Source organism: Notothenia coriiceps, unplaced genomic scaffold (genome assembly GCF_000735185.1).
Source record: "Notothenia coriiceps isolate Sejong01 unplaced genomic scaffold, NC01 NC01_scaffold00005787, whole genome shotgun sequence".
Classification (NCBI taxonomy): Eukaryota; Metazoa; Chordata; class Actinopteri; order Perciformes; family Nototheniidae; genus Notothenia; species Notothenia coriiceps.
Window position 1 is genome coordinate 507,426 of NW_011338488.1, and position 9,303 is coordinate 516,728.

Sequence of the window (9,303 nt, forward strand, 5' to 3'; positions counted from 1 at the left end):
GGGGGGGGCAAACTGGGTGAAGTACTGGAGGAAACATTTGGTATCTATAAACTACATTATCTTGTATTAGACAAGCCTGATCCCTAGAGTGAAAACATGACCACAAAATAAAAGGGTTCCCAGAGAGGATGACCTTATGACACAAAGCAGAAGGGGCTCCATTACCCATATGTCAAAAATATGTACAGGAACTTTTGAGCTTGCCTTTTCAAATATATCAAGTCATGTCAAGATTACAGTATTTATAGCCAGATACCACAAACATTGTCTCAGTGGGCTTTGAAGGCCAAAGCAGCAGCAGTTCCTGACCCCGACCAGGCACTTAAAGGAATATAAGCTATGTCAAGAGAAGTTGTTGGCCAGTACTGAATGAGAAATGTCAAAGCTACACAAACACATGCCTGAGAGGATTTAGTGGGCTTTGTGAAGAGTCTAACGTGCACAGTTTCATAAATGTGTACTTAAGGTGACATGGTTTGGCACTGGTACATTTTGAGTTTCCATGTTTCCATAACATGTATTCTTCCAGAGGAGTGGAATGAAAATATATAAAATACAAATTATAGGTGATTATTGTACTAACTTTATATATTCAATATAAATTATTTAAAAATAAATTAAAGCATAAGGTATTGCCTTATTTAAACCTAGCCTTTTATACAACGTGAAATACAAAACATACATTTCCTTACAGACACACACTTTTCAGTTTTGTCTATATTCTGAAGGTTTTCACAACAGGATTTGTTCAAAGCCTGATAACATTTAACATCTCTAAATATGGCATAGACATTTTTTATTGGCTTTAGGAATATGATAGGTCCAAAAAATCCCATGACTTTGATATTCAAACAAAAATAAACACGAATTTTGTAACAGTACTGGCTTCAAATCATAGCATCATAAAAAATACCTTTACACCACAAACCTTTAAATCCAACAGAAAAGTTTGGATCTTTTTATTTTTGTATTCATTTTGTGCAGATTTCTGATATTATTTTTTGATTTCAAGATGTATAATACATCTATACATTGAGACCAAGGAGTCAGGCACAAGCCAATGTCAAAAACCTGGGTAGAAACTCAAGTTCCCTTGTGATGTGAATACTTTTAGTTCTCTGGCGCCATCATCAGGTCAACACTTTGGGGAAAACAAAGTAAAGGTGATTAAACTTGGTAGTTTTCTATTTAAAAGTAAAATGTATTTCCAACAACTACCAAAAGAGTTGTGCCCTAGTTGTCCAGTGTAGTTATACAATCCCAAAACTCAATCATTTTCATAAAAATTATGATTTATCATGAAGATATTAATGTGAAATATAGAAGAAGGTGTGTCCTACTTTTCCAAGGTATTAATGATGCTGCATTTATTGTTGTGTCACTGGATCACTTGACATGTAAGTTGAGAAAAATCAAGACCAATTAGTAAAAGATAGCTATTTAAAAAATAATGTTCCTATTAAATAGAAGAGGCCCTAAAATGTGAAACAAGAAGTGAAACCTGTGGTTAAAACTGAAGGTTCAAAGTCGGGCAGTTTGTGTAACTGAGCTAAAAGCATTCAGACAGAAATCTTTCGAATATTCAAAATAAAACTACCTTCACAGCAGTAGTTTTGCCCATTATTATAAATAACATCAAATTTTTTCCCCTTTATTTATTCAAGATCATAATGAACATCGTACATTTTGTATACACAAATGTTCACATCAGGGGTAGACATATCAAGTAATAAAACATTTCATAAAAGACAAATAGTTTAATATTTCGAATTAGATAATTTGGTTGAATACAAAATTCGTTATAATTGCCTTTTTATTGACTGTTTTTAATAGTGCTACTATATTGTTTTGGATTATTGGTAAAAATGTTTACTCTTTTTATGAATAAGACATTTCATAAAATATAATATATAAACTGTACGAAAAATGTAATCTGCGTCCATACGATCACCTTGGAAGTATGTAAAATGTCTCTATCCTGGAGTTGTGCTGTTTGTCCCGTTTTGCTTTTAAAATATTCTACCTTATGCCAAATATTTATTTGTCATAGAATGAATGGCAAATACTTCCTTTTCCTGTTTTACTGTACAATACTATTGAATATCCAGTGTAAATCTTTGCAGTGTCTTTATAAATCACACCTCTTCTCTTTAAATTCATTTCTCAGGTGAGCGTCACCTTTGGACTCTGATGTCATGACGCTTCCTGTGTGCATGACAACAGCAGCGCCTCCACTGCCAGCAGTCTGTTGACTCGATCAATGTAACGCATGCTGCCCTTTTCTTTCCCTTTTTTATCCAAGTTTTATGAAGCGGCAGTTAACCAGCCATGGTTCCGAAGAAGCCGCACGCATTGTTGCTGTGGATGCTGGTCTGCTCCGGCGGCTCGACGGAGGCGATCGAGCCCATCAGCACCAGCATCGCGGTGGGCATGGCCGCGGCTCTCACCGGGTTTTTAGCTACCTACCCGAACATTTTCTACTACTTCAACGAGTGCTGTCGACCCGAGTGGATTTCTTTAAACAAGACAGGTAACAAACTGGTATTCGGCTAACACATTAGCAACCATTTTGTGTGGTCTTGTGAGGAACTAAACTATAATATAGATAGATTGAAAGATACTTTATTAATCCCAAATGATTTGGTTACACCAGCAGTGTACCAGCATTACAGGTGTTTGAAAACAGAGTTACACATATGTAAAGATGCAATAATATGCATATGATAAAATAAACTTTTGCAGCAAATAACAATTTAGCCTACATTAGCAGCAAGTATATACACATTTACAATATAAAGGACATATATCAGACGTATCTAAGTAATACACAATAAAAGAACATATTGAATACATTGAATACTCTACTCATTAAGCTAAATAATAATAATAATAATAATATCAGCGGATAGTTTGACGTTAGTCGCATCTCTCACATCATACGTTAGCTAAACAAGTAGCTAATCCGCACTAACGTATTATGTGGCCAACTGTCATACTTGTTATATCTATTTAACATCCTTATTAAACGTCTCAAACATTTCTTATGTGATTTGACCAGAGCTTGTGTTTGTCGCATGATTATGACGTTTGAGGAAGTGGTCCGTTGTAAGAAGCTAGTAAGCTACAGTTAGCTTGTTAGCCTAGCCTGCTGGTGTAGCGCGGTTTGCACAATGCTATTATGATTGTTTTAACGCAGAACAAACACTAATGTCCGGGAATACGCGTTTTTGACGATGAAAGCGACACACTTGTATTTGTTGTTGCATGTTTTTTTGTCGACCAGTGTTCTGGTGAGCACATTTGAGCCGTTCTCAACAGCGCTGGTTTTGGGTATCGGTGCTACTCTGGGGCGGACTATCTACAATTATTTACATGAAAGTTGCGAACCTAAATGGATAGCTCTAAATGCAACAGGTAAGCATGCACATTTGTATATCATTTGTTTTTATAACTATCCGAAGGAACAACCTTTTCTAATGTTGACTATATTAAAATTAACGTGCAGCCCTGATGATAATGTAAGTGAGTTTTTGTATCCTCAAAACCGGGGGAGGGGTTCAAATATTCCCAAATCTAATTCTAACAATAAATAACGTTGTCTGGAAGACCTTAAACACAATTTAAGTTCAATATTACATTCAGGTGCTGGGTTTTATTGTGGGGGTTGGTCACCTCGTCTGACTCAAAGGCCACATCAGCAAAGTGGTGCACCTTACGCAAATAGTGCACTTTAAAAGAGGTAGACATTTTTAAAATGTATATTGTTAGAATTATAATTTCCCTCCGTGATATAGTGGAGTAGAAGTGTTCAGTAGTATACAATGGAAATACTAAAGTGTAGTAGTAGTAGTAGTAGCTTTACTGCAGCTTGATAACCATTCCTAATAACATTATTGTTGTTGCATTCGTTTTCAAGCTCATGTTCGGATCTCGATAGGCCTGTCACGATAATTAATTGTGTTGGACGATAAATTTTTCTGGAAATTATTGCGATAAACGATAAGACCATTTTAAGACCATNGGGAAAGCCCCGTGAGCTTCTCGCTGTAGAGTGAACATGGAACACGCTATCTGTTGTTTGTTTATATCACGCAGTCTGTTCTTCTTCTCTCCGTTATCACGCAGTCTGTCTTCTGTTGTTGCCTCTTTTGAATGACGAACACACACTACCGCCACCTGCTGGTAAGGAGAGTTATTGCCACTCACGCATGAGCAGTTCGTACGTGCTTCTTGGCCGTCGGCTGAAGTCTTTGCGGTGTGTTCCAGTGCGACACATGGTCAAGACGCAGAGACGTGAGGCGACGTTCCGTCTTTAGTGTCAGTTTGGTGTGTAAGGACCTTAAGGGGTGTGTGTGAGAGGTTTGTGTAAGGTGTGTGTGTGTATGTGTGTGTGTGTAGGCCTGTCACGATAATTAATTGTGTTGGACGATACATTTTTCTGGAAATTATTGCGATAAACGATAATATTGTCGGCACCGTTTTAAGACCATTTTAGACATAATGATAATATATAATAATAATTCAAGTACATCCTTTCAAACATAACTTTTTATTGAACATTCAACATTGCAAATGAAATGTGAAATAATATTAAAATATATAAATTATATATAATAAATAAAACAAATTCATTAAATTATAATAAATTAATTAAATCGCACACAACCAAAACAATAAATTAAATAGAGTCAGGCTGGAAAACAGAGCTCTCTCTCTCATTCATATATATATATAAATAAATAAATATGAGCACACATTATCTCACAAGCAAAAAAAACCTCCTTAAAACAACAGTCAAGTGTACAGTCCACTGTTAAAGACCCAGATGCCTCAACAGGCCATATCCAAATCTGTTTTCGAGCAAGGAACACCAACATGTTTGCATTGTCGGGCGGGGACTCTCCATCTCCAGCAGCCGTGTTTGCTCCCAGCTGGAAAAACGGAATGGGGTGGTTGTGTTTTAGGTGGTTTAAAATGCGTGGTATTGCCTGCTTTTGTCGCTACCTTTTTTAAACCAATGCGACACACCGCCCGGCTCATTCAAGTCCGTAGGTTCGCCTCGTTGATTTGGTTTGAATCCAAAATACTGCCACACCGGAGAATCGAGATGTGTAGTTAGGTTTTGTAACCAATTCCATTTCACTTTAAATTCCCCGTGAGTAAGTCACACGTTGTCTCCCGCTTGTCGCTATATTATTAATTTGGCTGCTACGCTGCTGCACGTGCACGCGGAGTGTCTCTGACCTGGCTGTGTGTCAGCCCCGCCCCTCACAGCGCGCCTGGCAGCCACAGCGCTCCAGGCTAAAATGCTGGTCACATCTTTATGTAAACGGCAATTTATCGAGCTCAGAAAAGTTATCGAGTCCATTTTTATTTATCGTACGATAAGTCAATTTATCGATTATCGCGACAGGCCTGGATCTCGATTATATTAAACACCATGATAAATGTCAGCCTTTTTCCAGTCACTAATCGTGTTGATCCTTTCCAGGTCTCAAGGTTGACCTGGACAGGAAACTATACGGACAGCACATAGCGTCACGCATTATCCTCAAAGCTGTGAGTGGATTCATGAGCAACGACAACCCAAAGAAGCCCTTGGTGCTCTCACTGCACGGATGGACCGGCACAGGGAAGAACTTTGTGAGTCAGCTGATTGCTGACAATGTTTACAAAGAGGGAATGGACAGCAGCTTTGTTCATATCTTCACGTCTGAACTCCACTTCCCACATGCGAGTCAACTTGAAACCTACAAGGTATGAGGACAAATCCAGATGAGATAGAATCCAGTTACTTTAAATTAACCCAGTGACATTCTATGGTCTTTCATATCAACAAGCTACATTTTCTCCTCAGTCTCAGCTGCAGCAGTGGATCAAAGGAAATGTCACCAACTGTGCACACTCCATGTTCATCTTCGATGAGATGGACAAGATGCATCCCGGCTTGATTGACAGCATAAAGCCGTATCTGGACTACTACGACAAGCTGGATGGAGTTTCTTATCGGAAAGCCATCTTCATCTTCCTCAGGTGAGAAGCTGAAAGCACTCCCCTATTCTGACCTGTAAGACATTTTGATTTGAACCATAGAAATGTATCTATCAATCAATGCTTGTCTCTTTGTAGATACAAATTAAAAGAAAGAACTGAAAAGCTAAATGTATGCGCAATAATTCAGTGATATTAAATGAAATTCCAGCAGGATTTTGATGTGGTATTATATACTCCGGTTCAACAACATTTCATCGATGATTTAAGAGTTGTTTGGATTTTGATAGCTTTGTTCGTTATTCTCACGTCCAGGAGAGAAGCCTTAAAAAAGGAGACTAATGGAGTCTCTGAGAAGATTCAAATGGGTACTTTAATTAAAATGGCGCGGTAATGTTACAAGCAGAAGATGGTTCAGAGAGAGAGAGAGAGAAAAGCTCCCTCTCGTAGTGCTGGCCGAGCAGAAGAGAGCCCACAAGCATTCGTCCTTCCCGCTTGCTGGCTGTTCGCTCCTCCTCTCTGGGGGCTGTGGTGACGTAGGAGACTTCCCCCTCGGTCTTCTGTGTCCGATATTGCGTTAAACAGAGGATTTCGACATTTTACATTCATTGCTTACTTCCACATGCCTCTTCTCCTCCTTATCTCTTTCATAACTTTATATGTAATACATTTTAACGGTGTCAATAGCCACTTTAATGATACTGATGACAATTGAGACTTTATTGCATCAGTAGGCATGTTGGGACTACAAGCTAGTATTTACATCATGCAAAATCAACAAACTAGTGACACTTAAATGTGTGTTTCAACTTTTCAAGCAGTGTTTTTTTTTATTTATTTTTTTAACGTTGAATGTTTCTGAGATTCACTGAAGAGAAAACAGATTTGAAATCGTTTTTCTCTCAAAGGAAGTTCTAACACGTTTCCTGTCGTTGATCCTTCTCTTAGTAATGCTGGAGGGGAGAGCATCACGCAGACGGCTTTAGACTTCTGGAAAGCAGGACGAGATCGAGAAGAGATCGAGCTGAAAGATCTGGAAACATTGCTCTCTCTAGCGGTTTTCAACAACAAGAAAAGTGAGTAGAAACACAGATAAATGCACCTCATTGTTTGTGGTCTCACATCACACAAAAGTCTTTTTTTTATAAAACAGCGCAACACTGTGCATGAACCGTTAGAGCCCCAATCATTATCATTCAGAAACTAAGTTTTCTAGTTTCATAGATTCTACTTCTTCTCTAAGTATCTTTTAATCTCCTCTTCTAGGTGGCCTGTGGCATACAAGTTTGATTGACAAGAACCTGGTGGACTTTTTCGTCCCGTTCCTTCCTCTGGAGTACCGACACGTGTTGCAGTGTGCCATGGCCGAGATGATAGCCAGAGGACATCAGCCGGACCCGAGCGTGGCCGACCAGGTGGCCCGAGACGTGGTCTACTTCCCCAAAACAGAGAGAGTGTTCGCTGTAAAAGGCTGCAAGACGATAGAAAGCAAGCTGGACTACTACATATGATGTCAGCAACTCTTAGACGCTGTGCTCGATCACTATGTGCACTTTTTAAAAAGACAAAACTCTCAGCCAAAGGACTACAGAGAGGGAGTCAGGCTGATGGAGGAGGATTCTCTGTCTGGCCTTGTGGTCATGTTGAGGATTTCAGCAGGCCTTCTCAAATGTTCCACACTGAATTCTGAGGCTGACGAAGGACAACAGCACCAGAATAATAACACTGGAAAGCTCTCCTTTGTAAATGATTTAAGGAGCTTGATCTCCTCTTCATGTCTCACCACAGAGACCTAAAGGTGCTGTCGTTTTCCTGAGAGCTTCTTAAGGACTACGGGGTCCTTCCGTCCGTGGCTTTTTTTATGTGTACTGGAAAAACCTGCCTTAATTCTTTTCAATTTCACAATTTATTTTTATGTTCGATCAGTTATTTTACCCATGTCCACTGTACTAGTTTGTCAACAATCCCATCTGGCCTTGGTCACTATTCTAAAAAGAAACGCATAATGCACAAGACTGTTTATATTTATCATATTAAATCGAACATGATTTCTGTAATGTGCAGCCCCTTTTAATATCTAATTTAGTTCATGTGATTCGTATGAGTAATACGCACTGTTTATTACCAGATTGACTCCATGCATTTGGACACTGTGTATGAACTCGGGAGGATAGGACACACAGTTTTACCAACATTGGATTTTTTTTAACTCTTAAAATTGGATACAGTTTAGATTCCACATTTCAAATGATATTGTATATCAAAGTTGATTGAGCTGAATTTTAAATCAAAAGTAATTAAAAAGAGGTTTCTTACCAACCCCAATTCTCTATTATAATGTATAGTTATGAAATCGGAGCAAGTCATACATTGTTGTGGAAGAAAATGTTCAAGTTGGTTTCTCAAAATCTGACTATTTAAAAAAAAAAAAAAAAAGATGACATTTTGTCTATAATTGCTCACAATGACATGCAGGTGAAGGATCTTTTTATGGACTGTGAAAAGAACATTGTTTGTTTTAGTGGATGGAAAGCCGACACTTGCTGAGTTTCTCTGCTGTAAACACACCGGACAAACAAATCACAAATAAAACATGAACTTTTCTTGGTGTCAACGTTTCTTATGCATGAGGGAACAATCAAAAGAATGAGCTATCTGTTAATTGGCTTTTTTACTGAGTAAAGGAACCAAAACACCAGAGCGGTTTCCTTTCTAATATGCATGAACATTTGAAGTTACATGAAAAAACTGCGGAATATATTTGAGAGTATACTGTGATTCTGAAAGAAGCCACATAGCTGTTTATTTGTACAGAAAAGCAAAAAGAATCAGTATAATGTTCATGTGATACTTTTTCTTCATACAATGTACCACACTTTATTAATCCAGGGTGTCCACGGGGTCTTAAAAAGTATTAAAGTTGATAAATCAATTTAGCGAAAATGAAGGCTATTAAAAAGTATTAAACTGCATTTTCCAAGGTATTACATTTTGTAGCTTGTTTTCAATAAGTGTATAAATTGTCCAAAGAGGTTGTATTCTACTGTCTGCCTGAATGTAATCATTGCGTAGGTGTGTAGTGTGATTCTGTGTAGTTTATTTATGGCATCCCGTTGGGTTTGACGTCATCTGAACAGCAGACATCACACGCTCGATAGCGCGCGAAGGTCCGTTTACGCCGGTTGTTAAACAACATCGTTATGGGGAAATGCAAGTCTGCGTCCAAAGGGTTGGAAGATAAGGAGGAAGGACAATCAATACTGCATATAGTCAATGTGAGGTAAAGTGTGTCGCCAAGGTAACCGGTTAAAA

General features: G+C 38.3%; 1 protein-coding gene across 2 annotated transcripts; it reads left to right on the forward strand.

Annotated features, from left to right (window-relative positions):
• Positions 1-2,181: 2,181 nt before the first annotated feature.
• On the forward strand, positions 2,182-8,594 carry tor1 (torsin family 1). 2 transcript variants are annotated; one of them, XM_010768542.1, is made up of 5 exons: positions 2,182-2,530; positions 5,492-5,757; positions 5,858-6,033; positions 6,940-7,067; positions 7,258-8,594. In XM_010768542.1, the coding sequence occupies exons 1-5, from the start codon at positions 2,329-2,331 to the stop codon at positions 7,500-7,502; spliced, it is 1,017 nt and encodes a 338-aa protein (XP_010766844.1). In that variant the 5' UTR covers positions 2,182-2,328; the 3' UTR covers positions 7,503-8,594. The 2 variants fall into 2 exon arrangements, with proteins under 2 accessions (XP_010766844.1, XP_010766845.1); XM_010768543.1 differs by lacking the exon at positions 2,182-2,530 and adding an exon at positions 3,098-3,414.
• Positions 8,595-9,303: the final 709 nt, after the last annotated feature.

What these genes read in the sequence shown, in the direction of transcription:
- tor1 (XM_010768542.1), top strand. Translation starts at nt 2,329, where the DNA reads ATGGTTCCGAAGAAGCCGCACGCATTGTTGCTGTGGATGCTGGTCTGC. An exon ending in GATTTCTTTAAACAAGACAG is followed by an intron (nt 2,531 to 5,491) that starts GTAACAAACTGG and finishes GATCCTTTCCAG; the next exon opens with GTCTCAAGGTTGACCTGGAC. An exon ending in GCCATCTTCATCTTCCTCAG is followed by an intron (nt 6,034 to 6,939) that starts GTGAGAAGCTGA and finishes TCCTTCTCTTAG; the next exon opens with TAATGCTGGAGGGGAGAGCA.